Source organism: Arachis duranensis, chromosome 6, assembly GCF_000817695.3.
Source record: "Arachis duranensis cultivar V14167 chromosome 6, aradu.V14167.gnm2.J7QH, whole genome shotgun sequence".
Classification (NCBI taxonomy): domain Eukaryota; kingdom Viridiplantae; phylum Streptophyta; class Magnoliopsida; order Fabales; family Fabaceae; genus Arachis; species Arachis duranensis.
The window spans coordinates 97,786,083-97,807,102 of NC_029777.3; the positions used below are offsets into that span (position 1 = coordinate 97,786,083).

Genomic DNA, 21,020 nt, shown 5'->3' on the forward strand with positions numbered 1-21,020 from the left:
GAAGAGCGTAGTGGCAGAATGGTGTGCTACACTTGAAGAGGAGAAGATTAGGAGATCTCGATGTCGGCAATGGTGGAATGACGCGACAAATGAGGGGAGCACACAAACAAGCTTTTGTGGTTTGAAGTCACTCCCTGAAAGCATCATCAGAATGAGTTTCCGTCAGTTCCTCCTGTAAACTCAGCTTACTCTATCCAGTCAGATGCATTTGAAAATGAATCATATCAAAGCTCCCCAAAGTACCCTAGCAGATAGAGGTATTATTCTATCATTTCATTTTTGGATTTTGATTAAATTTTATTTTACTTTTTTGTATCGTCTTTGGTACTCTTGATATTTCTATTTATTTGGGTTTGATTCCTGTAGTCAGCAGCCCTTATTCTATAACATATAAAGAAAGAATAAGCATTTGTATGTTATATTCATTTCATTTTAACTAATTGATTCCAAGACTAACATAACAGTGTTTCGGATTTGCTCCCACCATCACATTGTTAGAAATTCTTCATTTGGTATGTGAATGCTCTCATCACTAACACTTTACATATGCCAATATAAATTTTCTCAAAAGATGTTTTGAGTTTTTAATTTATTAGCTCGAATTGGTTTGAATAAAAAGGATTTGTTTTTGGAAATTCTATAAGAGATAATTTTGGAGTAATGAAGATCATGAAGTAATGCAAAAAATAATTCTGTAAGAGATAATTTTTTTAAGGTTGTGTTTGTGTTTTACAACTAATTAAAATTAGTGTAGCTGCTCAGTTTTTTATCTTTTCAATTTGTTCTTCATTTGGTCAAAATTTGTTCTCCTGCAGATCATGGATACCCTTTCGGTTTCACCTAATAAACTCTGAGATCTTAATTCTTAAATATTATGATCAGTACGTACAAGCTTCAAGATCTTCTTATTTATGGTCTTTAAAGAACATGATAATATCAGTGTAATACAACTGCCCAACTCAGGTTAGATACACATGTTTGCATATCCTTTATCTGAGTTGAAATGCCAATATGATTGCCTAACTTGCGTAAATGATTCTTTTGTGTTCATTATTTAATGTGGAATAGTTTTTATGTCAATTTCAGAGAGAGAAAGAGATGTAGATGACTAAAATAAGAGCAAAGAGTATCATTTAATTTGCCGAATTCTGTTACTTTTTTTCTTATTTTGACTAAAAATTGTTTTCTTAAAATTTTATTGACTTTCTTTCTCATTCCTTAGATTGAGTGTAGTTCTTTTTGAAAAGCTTTATACTTTGCTATACATGCTGTGCTTTAGTGTTTTTAAGTTATCTTTCAGTCTTCAGATGGCCCTTTTTATCTTTTTCTGTTTTTATTAATTTTAATGGCCGAATGTATAGTAGGTGCACTAATTGTTTCAACTCCTCAAGATATTTCATTAATGTTGATGGTCGAATATGTGGTGTTGCTACATATTTATTAAAAGTTAAATAGTTACTTTGGATCAGAATATACATGATCTCTTTCAATTTTTTGTTTATTTAGAAAAGGGTAACATCGGGAATCATCTCAATTATTCTAGAGGAAAGTCTTTACATTTTTTGTTAATGAAAATTAATGCATTATTTATGTTGCTTTTGTGCTTTCCAAATTCCAATGATATCCCTCGTTAAATTATATTATTTACGTTGTTTTTGTGCTTTCCACATTCCAAGGTTATTCCTCATTTTTTATGTTGTTATCACAGAGGAACATTGTGCATTGAATTAGACTCACAATAGCTTAGTAATCACTAGAATCACTACTTTTCTTGGCGAATGATATTTGAGAAAAGAAAAATCTCATTGATTTAGTGTGTATATATATGTCAACTCTTAACAATAAGTACTCAAAGTGTTAAGGAGATAGTATTTTTCGTATGCACTTATGTAGTATGCTTTTGTTTGTGTGAAGAAGAATCATTAAGAGTTCATAATAATTGTATTGATTCAAAATAAAATTATCCCTTTTAAACTAAAGATTTTTATTTGGCTTTTTTACTTTTGCAGAACTGTACTGCAGAGGCAAAGTGGGCGACCCTCCCAAACAAGCAAGCTCCATTCCCATCCTCCAGTGAGTATTGAACCCGGGAGAGATGGTTAAGGGATACAGACCCTCATCCATCTGTGCCAACTTGCATTGGTACTTTTGCAAAACTATTGCATGTGTTTCATGAACATCTTGGAGCTGGAGTAGATGTCCCAGATTACATTTAATAATAGCGGGAGGAGCTGGAGTAGAAGAGAAAGCATGGGTAGTTATCAGTCATCATGGTTGCTATTAAGCCACATTAAATATTAATAATCTTGAATAGACTTAATCTTTGTTTGAGCAAACACTTCAGGCTATGCTTGGAAATAAGAATAAATTTTGATGTACATCCAGCAGTATATACACAAGATTGTATCATTGTATTGCTAAGTTGAATGTCTCACTAAATTAAAGCTAAATTTTAAATGCCATTACATTATTTAACACTACATTATTTAACACCTGAGTTTTATATACTTAACAAAAGGTTATGTTGTTATAAATAAGATTATACTTAAATTGTCTATCTTTGTTTGATGGCTTATTTTAAAAAAAAAATTATACGGTTTCAAATTTTGTTAGTTATTTTTTTATTGATTTTTTTCATTTATTCTGGCTAACATTGGATATAAAAGTTATTACAAAATTGTGTGTATTGTCTTTGTTTTATGTTCAATATATTACAGCGAAAATTATTGGCTACTTATAGAATAGATGCATAAATTTAAGTTTTCTAAAAGCAAAGAAGGATATAGTAGAATAAAAGGATAGTTATATATTTATTTTTATGGAAATATATATTAATAAATACAGAAAAGACAAAAACATTCGTGAAAAAAACATTTTCTCAAAAGCCAAAATTTTGGAGAAAGTCTAAAAAAATATTCTTTTAAAGTCAAATTGTTTATCTGTTGTAGTAGATGACATCAGAGAATAATATATAAAAAAAACAATCAAAAGATGAGTCTTCTATACAGAAAAATTGTAAATGGATATATATTTTTTTTATTAGGAGTTATGATTTCTTTTTATCATTTTTATTTTGTATCTTTTTTTTTGATAGTGTATTTGTTTGAGGTCATAAAAGTATTTTTAATCTAATGGCCAAAATCTTATTCCAAAAACAATAATAATTGATAATTTGACATAAAAGCAACTAAAACTTTTTCTTTCCTTTTTAATTTAATAAGACTATTTTTTGTTTTATATATTTTTTCTGTTTTAATTCTATTTAATTATTTTAATTTCCTGCAAATTAGCAATTGCTCAAGATTTCATGATACAAATATAAAAAAGGTATTTTATGCTTTCTATTTTAGAAAAAAAATTTCCAATAACAACATAATCTATTAATTTTGAATTAGCCACCTTTATTATTATGGCTTCTTTAAATGTATTACTCTTTTCTTATGCACGCTAGCTAATTATGTAAACTATACTTAAATTATTAATTAGTTTAAAATTAAAGGAGCACTATTTAGTATATTAAACTCTTCTCAAATCCTATTAACATGATTTTTTTCATTTTATGCTGCCTTGGTTGGATTGCTTCCAAATATTTCAAATTTCTATTAAATTATAATCTTTCTATGCATTTATATTCCAACTTGATGCAAAAATAGAAAAATATTACTTAACAAAGTAGTGGATATTCATAGTTACTCATATTTTCCTCCAATTTTTCATTAGAGCATAGATCTAAATGACGGTGTCAATTCTATCATCTTCTTATCTTTTATATTTCTTTTGTTTATTGTGTTTCCTTTATTGTTTACACTAATTTTAGAACCTTACATTTTTAATTAGAAGGAAGTACATAGTAGATAGTACAACACAACTAAAATATTCAACGGCTCTTTTTTTTATCTATATTTTCTTTAATTTCACATCTTATTTATATTATGTCTTATTACTCTATGTTAAAATCGGTCAAAAGACCGTTATATATATTACTTACAATATTAGTATTCAATCCAATATTTTAAACAAAGCAGTTACACCATCCAAACATTACTATTACCCGCGCGTATGCGCGGGGCTTCTGCTAGTAATTAAGTAAATATATATAAAATTATAATAAAATGAAAAATATAAAAGATAATATAAAAAATGTTAATAAACTTAAAACTGTCGACAATATTAATAAGTAAATTTATAACAAATAGAATAATAAATATATACATAAGATCTAAGAAATTTTAAAATGTTCAACAAAAAATGTTCTAATTCTTTTCTTATAATAGTAAAACATTTACTATGACCCAAATAAAAAATAAATAAAAGTTCAACCGTATTAAATTCTTGTTGATAATATGAATAATTAATTAAAAATTGTATTTACAAAATCATTGAACATAAAATAAAAATAATATTATTGTTGAATAATAAAAATGATATTTTACATCATTTAAATTTAAATTTTATAAATAAATAAATTACAATTTAATTATGTTATATATATATGATAGCACCATAATAATATTCGTCTAAAGGGTAGAAATGTGATATTTATACATTTTTTTGGATTAATGATAGAAAATAAAAAAAGAAAATAAAAAAATAAAAAATAAGACAAAAAATATATTTTTTTATGTATTGTGTGGATAAAAAAAATTAAGAGAAAAAATTAGCGTGATTTTTTTATTTAGATGAAGAAAAAAATTAAAAGAGAGAAAATCATAAAAGAATAAAATTACATTAATATGTTTAAATAATTTATTTTTTTATTAATTAAAAGGTAAATTTGTAATTTTATCAATATTTATCTATTTTTTTCTATTTTCATCTCATTTTCGGAGAGAAGAGATTTAAAACTCACACCATATTTTTTTCACCCGATTTTTACTCTTTGCCCAACACAACAAAAATTTTACTTTTTTACTTTTTTTTTTTCTTCATATTTTCTTTCTCCTCATTTTCCAAAAATTCAAACATCTCGTTAAAGACTTTAAAATGAAGATCTTCCTCATGTCCCCTCCCCTCCGAACGGACAATCCACTTGTCTGCCAAGTCGCTCCTTCTCCCACCCCCGAATGGATGGCAAACTCGGCTGCATGCCTGCCCGTCCTGCCGCCTCGCCCCTCCCCGAGACATTCGGCCCCCTTGACAGCCCACCTGTCCCTTCCTCCCAGACAAACGGCCCATTTAACCACCCGCCCACCCCCTTTTCCTCATACGAACGACAACTTTGGTCACACACCCGTCCCTTTCCTATCCATAGAACAATCGGCTCTCTTGGCAGCCCACCCATCCTTTTTTCCTGACAGACGGCCTCCAAAAATCACGGCAGCCCCCGAACCCCCTGGACGCAGGGCACCCTCAGCTGCCTGCCTGTCCCTTCCCTCCTAAACAGTCGGCCACTTCGGCCGCACACCCGCCCTTAATATTATTTTAAACTTTAGAAAAATACCAAATAAACTTTAAAAATTAAACTTTCATAACAAATCTATATATCCTAGATACCAAATAACAAATTCTTGTTATTATCGAACCCTAAATTATAACTATTAGTACGAATTTTGACTTATGAAAAAATTCGACTACGATTCATAAGAGGTCAAAATACAATTAATGGCTCGAATATTTGGCTATAGCGAGATCCACCTTCGACTACGATGGGAATTAATCGAAGTCGAGGATTTGATGATTTGAGAAAAGTCAAGCAATGGGGTTGAAACCAGATACACCACGTGGTTAAAAGTGGACATGATGTAAGAAGGTGGGGTTTGGAGGCGAAGGCAAGTCAGAACATGGGGAAGCCACTATGAAGGTTTTTCAGGGTCAAGACAAAGTCATGATCTAAGAAAAATGAGGAACTAGGTTGTGGTCAAGATCCTTCAGAAGTAAGTTTATCCTTATGATCTATAAATAGGAAGAATCCAGAAGAGTTCAGGGACTTTAATAAAAAAAATACTAGATCGTTACACAAAACTCTGTTAAAATTCTTAGTCTCACTGACGCAATGGAAGATCATGGAGTGCAAGTGCATGTAAGTGTTAGGAACCCGTTTTATTTTATTATCATTCATTTTTCTTTCTTTTAACTTCTTTGTTTTAAATATTTCATTGTTATTCGTTGTTCTGTTAATTTCCATTTCACTTACATTATTTATTCAAAGTTCTCTTTTATTTATTTCACACATTTTCATTTTATTTGTTATAACTTGCCACTAATAATTTGACGCAGTTCGTCTGGATACAAATACTAAATAATTCTTGGGTTGAGCTTCTTCTTTTTAAAGGAGTCGTATCTGCTCTTCAAATTGAGATCCTGATACATGCTCGATTCGATACCCTGTCGAGTTTACTAAAAATCGAGTGAAACAATAACATTTTGATAAATGAATTAGTCGATAATATTATAGATATAATATGTACTAATATTACATTAATCTTATGAATTTAAAAAAAAAATCTATACCCTAAGTCTTAAACAATATACCACTCTAAATCCTAAAATTTAGATAAGTAAATTAATTAATAATATTAAAGATATAATATGCACTAATATTACATTAAATTTTATAAATATAAAAATTATAAAAAAATAAATATATATTTTAAGTATCAAATCATAAATCTTGAATTTTAAATACTAAGTTTTTTATTAGTAAATTAATCGATAATATTATAAATATAATATGTAATAATATTATTTTAAAGAGAGGAAAGAGAGGGCAAGAAAAAGAGAAAGTTTTCAACGACGCAATGGCAGTGGGACTGGAAGTAACTTATTTTGGGAAGAAGTGGAAATTTAAACAATGGAGTGAGGCGGCTTGAGAAAGAAGTGAGGGTTCAAGAATGAAGAGGAAGTGCGCTTCTTTTAAGTTTATGATTGTTATTGTAATTTTTTAATGGAGTAAATTGTTAAATTAGTCTTTACAAAATTATTTATTTTTTAAATTGGTCCCTAAAAATTTTTTTTTAATCAAATTCGTTCTTTAAAGATTTTAAATTACTCATATTAGTCTTTTTGTCATTTTGTTTGTTGATAGTGTTAAAATTTACTAATGATGTCACACGTTAAGTGACACCCTAACACACACTTAGGAGTCTTAATTGACTATTAACATGATTAGTTTATAATTAGATCAAAATAACCTCAAATTGAGGGATTCAAATGCTTCAAGTTCTCCTCTCAATTAGGTTTTGATTTGATCTAATTTCTTAAACTAATCATATTAATAATCAATTAAAACTCCTAGATTTGTGTTGGGGTGTCACTTAATATGACACATTAACAAATTTTGACACCATCAACAAACAAAGTGATGGAAGGACTAACATGACTAATTTAAAATCTTTAAAAAATGAATTTGATTAAAAAAATATTTTAGGGACCAATTTAAAGAACAAGTGATCTTTCAGGGACTAATTTGATCATTTACCCTAATAAAAAAATATGATGATAATTGCTTTATCAAATGAAATTTATCATTTTATCTTAAAATCACATAAAAATTTGACAGCCCGAAAAAAGTTGTCTCGTTATTATTGTCAGAAATTTGACTAAAACTCTGATGGTAATACTCGCACCAAATTAAGTGGAAGCATTTTGGTGCTAAAATTTTGTTGGATTTAATGTCAAATTTTTAATTTCATTGATAATTTCTCTTACTTTCTAAATTTTATTATTATCATAAGAAAGTCTAACAGTAATTTCTATTGTAATAGAAAAAAAATTTTTGACAAAAAATCTCACAATAAAAACTGCATTTCTAGTAGTGTCAATTTAATATCTAAAATACTTGTATCATGTGTTAAAATTGGTGAACTCCATAGAGTTAGTGAAAAAAAACTTCATGAAAAATATTGCTGTGAAGAACCATGACTAAAGAGAGAAGGTTCAAATCACTATACTTCATTTCTATGAATTTTTTTTTAACTGAGTTTGTTTACACATTCTGATATAAATAGTGTTCAGTGCTTACTAACCTTCTAGAAGAAGAACTCTAACTAACTCTCCCTATTTCGGTACAATAACTAACTTGCCACATCAGTTTTTTCTTACCAACTAATTATACAACTACTTAACTACTATACAACAACTCAGCTACTATAATAGAAGGTTTATCTTACCCAATATTTGTTGTCTGATTTGTAGTCAAAATCAGTTGTAATTTGGTCACTTGCTCTTGCCATTTGTCTCTTACAGCATGGCAATCCATTTCTATGTGCTTGGTCTTTTCATGAAATGTTGGATTGGCTGCAACATGAAGGGCCGATTGGCTGCCACAGTAAATTACAATCGACTTTCTTAGTTCAATTTGCAAATCATTTAGTATGTATGTGATCCACTGGACTTCTCTAATTGTCATGATAAGTGCTTTATGCTCAGCTTCACATGATGAGCTTACCACTATCCCTTGCTTCTTACTTTTTCAAGAGATTATTGAGGTTCTTATAAAAAAAACAATAGCCAGATATCGATCTTCATGTGTCGGGATAGATTCTCCGGTCACTATCAGAAAAACCTGTTGGTTCCATGTTAGTTTGAGCAGAAAATATTAATCCCAAGGATGGTGTCCCTTTAAGGTATTTTAATGCTCAAAGGGCTGCCTCAAAATTGGCTCAACTATCTTGCCGCATAACTAATTTTTGGTCTAGTGTTGGTTAGATAAATCAATTTTCCAACCAATCTTCTATATTCAATAGTTAATGTGAGTGGTGTTCCTGAGGTCTTTGCCAACTTTTAGTGTAGTCCATAGGAGTTGAGGCAGCTTTAGTGTCCAGCAAGCTATATTCCTTGATTAGATTGAGGCAGTACTTCCTTTAACATAGCCGAATCCCCCTCTTACATCAATCCACCTTTAATCCCAAGAAGAACTTCAATTCTCCAATGTCCTTGATTTTGAACAAGTTATGGAGATGCTATTTTAAAGCTGTAATTTCATTCATGTCATCCCCTACTAAGAGGAGATAATTGACATACACTAAAATTGCAATCAAACCAGAACTAAAAAATTTGGTGAATAAACTGTAATCATGTTTGGATTGAGCATAACCAGCCTTCAGTAACGTAGAGATTAGTTTAGTGTTCTATTGCCTGCTTGCCTGTTTCAGCCCATAAAGCGAATGATCTAATCTGCAAACCATGTTTGGTGTTGGAAGAGGGAGCCTAGGGGGAGGGGGCTCATGTAGACCTTTTCAACTAAATACCCATGTTAGAAAACTGTGTTGACATCTATCTGGTCCACAAACCAGTTTCTTACAGTAGCAATGGACAAAATAATGGCCAGTGTATTCATTTTTATGAATGGACTAAAAGTTTTAAAGTAGTCAATACTAACCGTTTGGGTAAAGCCTTGAGCAACAAGCCTCGTTTTGTATCCTTCTATGGAACCATCAGCTCTCAATTTCAACTTGAATACTGAAGAACTGAAGATTGATGGTTTAGAAGTTATAGTAAACTCTCGTTGTAAGTATAGTTACTAAACCAATCAATCAACCTTTCTTACAAACATTTTGGTTGTCACAAGTAACAAACCCCTAAATAAATTGATAACCGAAGTATTTAAACCTCGGGTCGTCTTCTCAAGGAATTGCAGGGAGGTATGTTCTTATTATTGGTTATGAAGATTATAAATCGGGGTTTTAAAAATGGTTGAACAAGTAATATAAAATAACAAGTCGTTAAAATAATAACTAATAAACCTTTTGGCAAGGTATGAGAACTGGAGGTCCTATCCCGGTTATCCTTATCAATTGTGATGAGAATTGGATTTTTCTCCCACTTTGTTAACCTCTAACTATGAAGGTAAGTTAAGTGATGAATTAATTTTTGATTCCTCAGGTCCTAGTCTTTCCTTGGGAAAGGCTAGAGTTATTGGAACTTGAATTAATTCTAGAAGAATTCCAATTTTCAGTCAACAATGAGTTTGACAACTCAAGAGTTACTAATTAATCAACCAAAGCCAAAAGGAAAAAATCTAAATTATTTATATAAATAAAAGAAACAAATCATAGATCTGAAAATATCTCAAATTATATTTAAATAAGAAAATCTAACATGGATGTCATTAAATAAATAAAAGAGACAATAAATAGAAGAACATTGAACCTGAGATGAAGATGAAATAATCTTGAAGTGAAAAGAAATCTTAATCCTAATCCTAATCCTAAATCCTAAGAGAGAGGAGAGAACCTCTCCCTCTAAAAACTACATCTAAAACTAAAAATTATGAATTATCAAAAAAACTCATGAGTCTTTGCATATTCCTTGACTTTAATCTGTGTTTCTGGGCCAAAAACTGGGTTGAAATGCGGCCCAGAATCTCTACCAGTGACTTTTATAATTCTGCAGATCGCGCACGTCACGCGTCCGCGTTTCCTTCCATTTTTGAAAACTTCCTTTCCAATCTCCAAGTCATTCCTGCCCTATGAAGCTTGAAACACTTAACACACAGATCAAGGCATCGAATGGTAATAAGAAAGGATTAAGATTAGCTAAATTAAGATCAAAGAAGCATGTTTTCGATCATAGAACTAAACTAGGAAGGAATTATAAAATCATGCAAATCCTATGAATAAGTGGGTGAAAAGCTTGATAAAACCACTCAACTAAATACAATATAAACTATAAAATAGTGGTTTATCAAATACCCATTTGCAGCCTAATACTCTTTTGACAACAGGGAGTGATGTTAAAGTCCAAGTATTATTCTACTTCAAAGCAGCAAGTTTCACATTAATTGCTTCTTGCCAATTTTAATCACAGATGGCCTCAGCATAGCTTTTAGGCTCTTTGTGTATGAGCTGGTTTTGTAAGAACCTAATTTTTGGTAAATAGACTTTTCTGATTATTTTAAAATTTATCCTGCAAAATCCTGAACCGCGGTCTAATAAGAAATAGTGAGGCAGATCCAATGGTAAAAAAACGAAGATTAAAAAATGAAAAAAAATAAAAAATTAAATAAAAAAGACCATTAATAAGGTTGGAATTACCTTTATGACGACATTTAATCTCTCTAAGTCAAATATGACTATTTGGTATTAAATATTAGCTTACAATTGGCATATTTTTCTCATAGAGGCTTTTTGAGTTGGGAAAACACTTTTAGTGACGGTTTTGCGTACGCCGAGAAGAACTCTAGTAATCGAAAACCTTTGAACCAGTGGTAAAAATAATTTCTACCCATGTAAATGTGTCTCTAAAATTATATTAATCATTCATCCATGATTTACTTCTTTAAGAATAAATATTAGTCATTAATTATTTTACCGCATGATAAAAGTTACCCGAACCAAATTTATGGCTAGTATTCTGCAAACGACTCCTAGAGACTTCGAATCCTCTTACTTGTTTTCCAAAAAATACTCTCCTCTCTCTTAGCCTCTAGAACGAGATTATCTCAGCCTCTCACCCCTCCCTGTTGTGTTTTTAACCCCGAGTAACTAACTTCGGTTCATTACATATAAGCTCGATCCGCAAATGCTGACCAAGCTTCCTCGTTTTCATGCCTCTTATTCATTAAATCCCAACCCTTGACCACAAAAACTTCAGCCTCTTTTACCATCATAAATTTATCAAGACTTTGATTTTTTATTTAAGGAAGAATTAGTCACAAAATTCAAAAACACTTTATGCATTTTGTTACCATTTTACCATGTTTTAGAGTAAGAAAGAGAGAGTAAATTCTGCACCTCTCCTCCACATCCCAGCCCTTATTTCTCACTGTTCTTACATTGTTCTTCAAGTGTTCTTCAAGGACTCAAGCCATACAAATACAAACCTTTGCCCATTTTCGCTAATTCTTGTGTTTATACCGAAATTTCAGCAAGTAGATTCTTGTTCATTCTCCTTTCATTTTCTGTTTTTTTCAACAATGGCCATGATAAATTCTTACTCTCCTCCATGTATAGAAAACTCCTCTTAAAGCATACCTAAAGAGTTAGAAAAATTTGAGCTCAAAGTGGTTGAATTTTGACGTTTTTGCGACACTTTCAGCCAAAAAAAGAAAACTGCACTACGACTAGCTGTATTTCTGCCTTTGTGTGCACATTTTCTAGCATTTGAAATGTTTAATAACTGAATTAAATAAAACTTAAGGGTTAAGATTAGTTAGAATATGTTTGTACTTATTTTCGGTATTTATGTGAGCCATTTTGGAAGGAATTTGTGCTTATTTTAAAATTTTAAAAATTCTATGAGTTACTGCTATTTTGTCTTGTTAAACATGTGTAATATATTATATAATTGCCTCAATATTTTGTACGGTAACAGCCAAAAATATGGAAGCACTTGAGATTTACGTTTCAAGTTTTAAATGTCACAAAAGTAAAGAAAAATGCAAAAATTGTACCTCTGAAAATTTTAATCACTAAGAGTACGAAAATTATAGTAAAAAAGAGTTTAAAAGTAGTTAGAAAAATATTTTTAATCCTATGGAACAAGTAGGTACAAATAAAACGAGTGTTATGGTCACTTTCGAGTAAAAAGGAGGTTAAAAATATAATATAGACAAGATATAAGTAAAATTCTAAATTTAATAGGTTTAGGAATCAAATAATAATTGTATAAACTATTTGGGTTAAAATTATATTTAAAATAAAAGTTTTAGACCTAAATAAAAGTTTTAGTAAAAGTTAGGATTAAAACGATAAAAAAAGATAATTAGAGCCAGTAAATAAATTAATAAAGGGTAAATTAGTTTTTAGGTTCCTAAATGGTAAAAATTGCCTTTTTAGGAGTAATTTTGGTTATAGAAAATTATTAAAATTAATTCGGTAAAATTTTGATGCTAAAAAGGTTAAACGGTAAAACTAGAACACTTAAGACAAAAATGAAAATTTTTAGGTATAAAGCACAAAATAAAAATGATTAATCAACTTAACGAAGGATATAAGGTCTATGAGAAAAATATGAAGATATAATGGTAAAATAATAACATTAGTGGTAAAAGCATCATTAGAAACCTAACAAAAACAGTAAAAGAGAAGTTAAGTAAAAAGGACAAAATGTTAAAATATGACAAGGTTGAGATACATTAAGAAAGAACCATGCACAAGTTTTTATAAAATAAGGCCAGAGAATTCCCTTAGAAATAAATTTTGTTGAGATGTGCCGCGAAAAAAGAAACTGTAAACTCCAAGGTGCTAAGAGATACCTGGCAGAGCGAACTTCCATCCTGCATGGCCAGAGACTATATGAACGTGGAAACGTCTGCCATACGGACTGTTACTTACGGGAACACCTTGTATTTTTTGGGCCATTCTTTACTAGTACCACGACTGTATTTCAGGCACCGGTGCGCGACCGACCTAGTGGAGTAGCCATATCCGGACTTGGCCTGGGTAACGTCGAGCTGCGGGTAGCCAACCGACGCATGAGCTCATGACCTGCGTAGGACAAGACATGCATCATAATTAGTTGCTGCATCTATCTGCTTGTGATTGTTTACTTGTATATGTGAATGTTATATTGTTAAATACTTGTGGTTGCATTTGTTTGTATGACTGATTACTGTTGTGACCTTGTAAAAGATTAGACTTGGACTATGAACCCCTCAGGTTTTTCATATAGTACCTTGCTGGAAACTTTAAGTTTTCACCCCCTTTCTCATTTCCGCAGATGGGGACCGGCATGATCTTCTTTGAGTACCCAACGTACAGCAACTACGTGGATCCCAAAACGGGGACTGTGGTATTTTGGGATAGTTCGCGTACACATAACTACTATCTTCCCGACCATTCTTTCTTTCACCTTTTGCTAAGGCAGGAGTTTTGATCCTGATAGGCCCTATGACACACTGCTATCCAAGCTTCACCCCGGCAGAAGCTAGTAACCTTTCTCGCCTTATCCTCTGAACGTGGCAGAGCTGATACCAGAGTCCCCGATCGTTGATATACCCAAGTACCAACCATGGTTTAACCCTAATGAGGATCAAGTGGTCTCCGATATACCTATGCCCAATGCTCTACCACCATCCCCCACAGCCGAGCTAGGGTTTAATGGGCCAAGGGTTCTCGAGAGCTCTAGGTCCATACCTTCATCAGAGTATAGCTCAGAGGCGTGGATCGATCAGATGATGGCGGACCTGTACTCTAGTTCTTTCGAGACCGGGAAGGAGGACTCTACTGAGGATGTGAGCAGCAACAACATCACAGACATGTCAGAGTGATTCTCTCGTTTTAGCATAATGTGTCAGCAACCTCCAGATATCCAATATCAGTAGTAGTGGTAGTGGTAGTGGTAGTGGTAGTGGTAGTAGTCATATTAGTAGTGGTCATTGCCCTCGCTGTGGATAGAATTTTTGGAGGGCTAGCTCTTTTGTATATATTTAATAAGTAGAGCGGGTCCCGGACTAGGGTGGCTCTTGTGAGCCGGGGCCTATAAGTATAAATAATGGAGTATGTAAATATTATAATAACCAGTTTAGTATGAACTTGGGTTATATAATCAACTATGCCTACGGGCATTTTATGTATGATATGATTATGCTTTGCGATGCTTATCTCTTCCTTGTGTTATCTACTTAACTTACAATTATTCCCACATGCTTGACTTGATACGATATTATCGAGTAATGCAATGGACTCATATGTATGTACTTAATATATGGTCTAGAGTCCCTAAAGTCAACTAAATAGTAGCGCCTAGCTGCTAGCCTTGGTCATGACGGGCTAGAATTTGGGTTGTTACAAGTTTAAGGGAGGATTCTATAATTGAAGAGAAGACTCATGCATTGGTATACAAGGTGCTAATGTGTTTATGAATTTTGACCTAAAAAATAGGATTGATGATTGTTCAAAGAAATTCTATGCTTGTTCATGTATGAGTTCAAGATTATCTTCTAAAAATTGTAAATGAGATTGCTGTGAAATATTACAAGAAATTGAAGGACCGTTGGTGTCTAGTTGTTGTGATGAAGTTGTCATGCAGTGAAAATCAGTGAGGTAAAAAGGTCTTTTTTTTAGATGATCTTCTAAGTGTTTGTGATTGTATGTTATGCATTGTATGAATGTTCTTACTATTCTCTGGCAGTGTAGAATTTTGAGGTTGTGTATCTAAAATTGTGTGATACATTGTGTGCCTATCTAAAACATGAGATGCAGAATCTATTACACCAAATCACTATTTGTGAAAACTGTTAGTGCATTATTCGAAATTGTGAGGAAATGATCATAAAAAAAACTTAAATGCTGCACATGTGTGTGAGATGCAGAATATTGATTTCGATCGCTCTAGGTAGGGTGTTGGAAAACTTCTGAAAAAGAAAACGTATTTTTATAAAAGAAGACATTTCTAAAGACAAATATATTTCTAGTTCACATCATATAGTATATAGCCTTTAACTCCTTCTTTAATGTCCAAAAACACACATTTTCTAGCTCTGACATTCAGGTTGGTTCTAAGACTAACAAATGTAGAGGCATACACCAAACAGCCAAAAACTCTCAAGTAAAAAATGCGAGGTATCTTATATTTTAGAATTTGATATGGTGATTGATTTTTCAATAATATGCTTGGTATTCTATTAATAATATGAATAGCATACCCAACTGCAAGATTCCATAATTTCTTTGGCATGTTAGCATGGAACATCAACGTGCAAATTACCTCTAAAATGTGTTAATGTTTCTGTTCTACAGTGCCATCTTGTTGTGGAGTTTCAACACAACTAATTTGGTGAATGATTCCCTTAGAGGCATAGTACTGTGTTAATCGAAATTCAAACCTATTATCTAATCCAAGCCTTTTAATTGTGACTCCATATTGATTTTCAATCATTTGAATGAACACATTTATTAATTGTAAAACTTCAGTTTTGGTTTTCATGAAATAAAGTCAAATATATCTATTTTTTTCATCAACTACAGTTAGAAAGTACTTGTTATCTAGAACATATGTAGTGTTGATAGGCAAGGTTGTCAAACTCGCGAGTCTAGGTAAACTCGTGGAGCTGACCTAGACTCGACTCGTAGCCTCGTACGAGTTTACCTGTTATACATTTTTTTAAAAAAATATATATATCATGTATAATATATATATTTACTCAGATATAGACATTCAAACCTAACAATTTCAACATCAAAACACATAATAAATTAACCTAATACTAAAATTACAAGTTACAACAAGTACTTTGGATCACACATTTAAATCCTTCACAAAGTATCTATCTAGTTCAACATAAAACACACAATTACACAATCAAAGGTTCATAAGACATAACCAAAACACAAAAGAAAACAACAAAGCAACAATTAAATTTCTAATAAACTCTAAAACTCAAATCCTCCAATATCTTCATCTTCCATGGCATCAACATCATCATCTTTACCATCTTCATCAGAAACATCATTTCTTTCAGCCTCAGGTTCAACACGGCCAACAAAATCATCATCATCATTCACATGTTCATCTTCTTCCTCTATTAAATTTTGTTGTGGATCCCTAATAAACTCATTCTCACCTCCCTCACCCATGTTGAATTCATTACTATTCATACCTGGAATAGCAAATTCATTACTATTTGGATCATCATTAGTATTGTCATTCGTTGGTAAGTGAGAATGCTCAACACTTTCAGCAATATTTTCATTAACATCCTCAGTTATCCACTCATCATCAGAATGCACTGCATCAAATTCAAGTTCTGGAGTTTTTCTAATTTGCTTGCCCTTTAACTTCAAATTATACATCACATACACTAAATCATTCATTTTCTTTTGATGCAACCGATTTTTTCTCTTTGTATGAACCTACAAACATATAGTGCCAATAGTTAATAAAAATACAAAAATTAAAATTAAAATTAAAATAAATAATGAATAGTTCTAAGGAAGTAAGGAATAAGGAATTACCATTTCAAATGCACTCCAATTACGCTCACAACCAGATGAACTACAAGTTAATCTTAGAACTCGGATAGCAAACTTCTTTAGTTCTGGACAACTATCTCCATAGAAGTCCCACCACTCAGCAGGTAGCATGGTCTTCCTACTACTCTTTGCAGTTTCATTACGAAAGAGGCCTCTAGCATAATGAAAGTCAGGAAGCTGTAGACCAACCTTTTTTCTTTCTTCCTAGTTAGGAACCAGTTTTTTCAAACAACTATATAGACCAATCTTAATGTCAGCATCATCAACCATGAAATTTGGTTCATAGTGATAATGAGGATTAAGATAATACGCAGCTGCATGCAATGGTCTATGCAATTGACTTTCCCACCTTCCATCAATAATTTCCCATATAGGTTCATAACTAAAAATAACAATGCAAATGAATAAAAATAAGAAAATTAAATAAATAACTGAATATAAGAAGAAAACATGGTAACATAATACATTGATAATCAAATATTAAAGCTTTCAATTAGTCAAGACTCAAGATTACCTCTTTTTAACACAATCGAAGTTAGTCTTGATTGTTTCTTTGGCGTTTCTCATGCCTTCAAAGATGAAACCCATGGCTGATTTTTCATCTGAATCAACCAAGCGAAGGACTGTAATGAGAGGAGCAGCAGCCTTGAGGCATATGACAATATTCTTCCATAGCCTACTATCCAAGGCCATGTTTTGGACTCTTATTCCTTCAGGTGTTGATGCAACCTTAGTTGTCTTCCAATCAGCAGAAGTAAACATAGTCATCTACAGTCCTTTATTATCATGAAGACAAGTGAGAGTCAAATAGGCAGTGGCGAATCTTGTGGCACCTGGCCGAACCAAGTCCCTTCCCTTTGTAAAATTCCTCAACATGCTAATGAGCATACTCCGGGAGTAGATAAAGTTGGTGATTTTTCTTCCCTTTTTTATGGTTGTTTCATGCACCTTTAGCTTCTTTTCAAAATCCTCCAATATCAAATCTATGCAGTGTGCAGCACATGGTGTCCAATACAAACTTTTTCTAGTCTCCATCATTCTTTCTCCAGCAGCCTTATAATTAGCAGCATTATCTGTAACAATTTGGACTACATTCTCTTCACCAACAAATTCTACGGCATCTTCTAGCATTTTGACAACTTTATCCGTTGTTTTCGAGATGTCAGAAGTGTCCAATGAATAAAAAAAACTGTTCCTTTAGGGCTGTTCACCAAGAAATTACAAATACTACGTCTTTTTTTATCAGTCCATCCATCCGACATGATTGAACAACCAGTTCTCTTCCACTCTACTTTAAATTTAGTAAGCATTTCATCAACATTGTTCACTGCTTTCTTTAATTGGGTTTCTCTTAACTCATGGTAAGAAGGGGGTTCGTAGCCAATTCCATATCTCCCAACCATCTCACAAAACTTTAAAAATTCGGGATTCTTAATAACATTGAAAGGAATAGCAGTTGTATAGAAAAATATGGCACATTGTTGATCACATTGTTCCTTTAGATCCTTCTTCATCATTTGATTTATTGTTGATTGAACTTGAGCGCCTTTTCCTTTTGTGACAAAGTTGCAAATATCTTTCCCCTTTTGTTGAGAATTGTCCTTCTCCTTTTCTGTTTGTTCAGGATAATCCTCATCATCACCGAATCTTCTCTTCTTCAATGATGCTTCTTTAGCCTCCACACAGACTTTCAACATCACAGCCTTCACTTCTTCAAGTACTGAAGCACAAGGCTCTGAATCCTCTTTAGTACCGGCAAGATGATGCTTGAATCTATAAATCCCTCCGCTTATAGTCTTTGAGCAATAATTACACTTCACTTTTTTACCATTGCCTTGAACATCAATCCCATGTTTCCATCATATATCACTTCTATTTCCAGTTGCATTTTTCCTCCTAGAAACAGCAGGTGTAGGTCTAGGAATACTAGGAAGCGAAGACCCTGTCCCTGAACCAACATTCTCAGACATTTTGTATTTTTATCCCTAAAAATCAACAACCCAAACAACAAATTCAGATTCAGATTATTCACTAACTAAATTCATATTCAGATTATCCACTAACTAAATTCATAACTAACACTAGTTTCAGCTACACTTACAACAATAATGTTCAAAAGATGAAAAATTTTCAGCATCATAATTCATAAGACTTAATCAATAATCATCACTCCAAATGCAGTACAACAAGCAATACTTTTGTGATTCGGAATAATATACCACCCAGTTAACCCAAAAGTCCATTCTCATTGTCATATGAACCCCCTTTGAGGTCATCAATATGATCAAGCACAAACAAATTAAAACAATGGCAACCAGTCAACCACCAATACTCCAATACTCACTTTATCACACAACAGATACATTTTCATTTAAACTAACAATTCAGACTTCAGACTTTCAATTAAACTAACACAGTAAGTCAGTAACACTAACTAACAATTCAGACTTCAGAGTTTCAATTCAGACTTCAGAATTTCAGTAAACTAAACATAACTACATAACAGAAGCAGAAAACAAAAGAAAAAAATATATAACAGAAGCACTATCCACACATTTTAAGTTTTTAACCATGATTGAAGCATGAAGCATGAAGTACAGATTACAGAAGCAGGCAAGCAGCATCAATTTTTTTTCACACATTAATTTTTTTTCAACAGATCAAACGCAGATCAGGGCCTTAATAAATTTGCAGAATTGAATAATTGCAATCAAAATTGTTAGCATTTGAATTAGTTTAACAAAATTACCTTGGAGATGGGCAGACTTTATCACTTGAAGCAGATCGGCAGTGCTTCAGTGAAGAAAAATAGAACAAGGCCGACGAGGGCAGAACAGGGGAGGGGAGGCAAACGGCGTGGTGGTGGGCTCTGGCGCTGTGCGACTCTGCGTGGTGGTGGCCTGGTGGGCTCTACGAGACTGCGACTCTGCGTGGTGGTCCTTCACTGGGCTCTGCGATGCTGCGTGGGTGAGCAGTGGGGGATGAGGGATGAGGCGAGGGGAGGTGAGAAGGCGAGGGATCCGTCTAGACTCTGGCGTCCGGCCTCTGCGTGGCGGCGTAGACAACGTCGCCTTAGATGGTGGAGGGAGTGAGGAGTGAGGCTAGCCGTGAGGGTTTGGTGGAGGGAGTCACAAGGGTTTCGAACTTCACTTCTTCATTAGTGGGTGTGGGTTTAGGTTACCGGGTTTGGGTTAGCCACTTAGCTGTAGGGTTTTTTTTTCTGGGCCAAAATGATGCCGTTTTGGCAAAAAATGGGCAACGAAATTAAACTCGTTGACTCGCTAGCAAACTCGCGAGTTTGCACGATTTTATCCGAGTCTAGCCGAGTCAACCCGATTCTACCCAGAAACGAGTTTATGTCCGAGTCAACTCAATTCCACTACCTAAACTCGTAAACTCGTACGAGTTTACGAGTTAACTCGCGAGTTTGACAACCATGTTGATAGGTCTCCAAATATCCATGTGAACAATGTCAAATTTATTATCACTCTTTGAAATTCTAGAAACAAAGGAAAACCATTTCTATTTTACATAATGGCATGAATCGCATGGCTTGCTTGAAGCTGAATGTGTCATGTCATTATACAATTTTTGCATTACATTTATTCTATTGTCTAGTAAATGACCTAACCTAAAATGCAATATTGCATCATGAATTAGGAGTGCAGTGTGTGAATAATGTGCATCATGACTTATATGTTATGTGGATGTGAGTGCACTGGCTACTATAGCTGGAATGGAATAAGATTTTCAAAATCATATTGTTCCTTCCTTTGCTCAGCTACACCAATTGTCTTCAAAGTATTCTTGTCCTAAATTTCACACATAGCACCATCAAAAATTAATTTGCATTTTAGATCAGCAGTAAACTTTGACACAGAATTCAAATTGAACTTAAAGGTTGGAATATAAAACTTATGTAGAAAATGAAACTATTCTAAAAACACTATAGTGCCATTCAAGTTTGCTAGCATGGTTGTGCCATCAGGCATGTTAATGAGAACTGGTCTTATGTGATAAAGATTTTTGAAGGAATTTTTAGAATATGCAACATGGTTTATGGCTCTTGAATCTATGACCATGAATTATTATTAAAAACTGATAATGATATGATGTATGAGATACATTGATTTGATGGAAGTGTGGTAGAAGTTATCTGGTTTATGC

The 21,020-nt window shown here is 32.7% G+C and overlaps 1 protein-coding gene across 1 annotated transcript; it reads right to left on the reverse strand.

Annotated features, from left to right (window-relative positions):
- Positions 1 to 16,024: 16,024 nt before the first annotated feature.
- On the reverse strand, positions 16,025 to 18,823 carry LOC107494867 (uncharacterized). Its single transcript, XM_052263111.1, has 8 exons — positions 18,781 to 18,823; positions 18,076 to 18,687; positions 17,802 to 17,992; positions 17,368 to 17,591; positions 17,121 to 17,235; positions 16,836 to 17,057; positions 16,313 to 16,733; positions 16,025 to 16,044 (listed from the first exon to the last, which is right to left on the reverse strand). The coding sequence occupies exons 1-8, from the start codon at positions 18,821 to 18,823 to the stop codon at positions 16,025 to 16,027; spliced, it is 1,848 nt and encodes a 615-aa protein (XP_052119071.1).
- Positions 18,824 to 21,020: the final 2,197 nt, after the last annotated feature.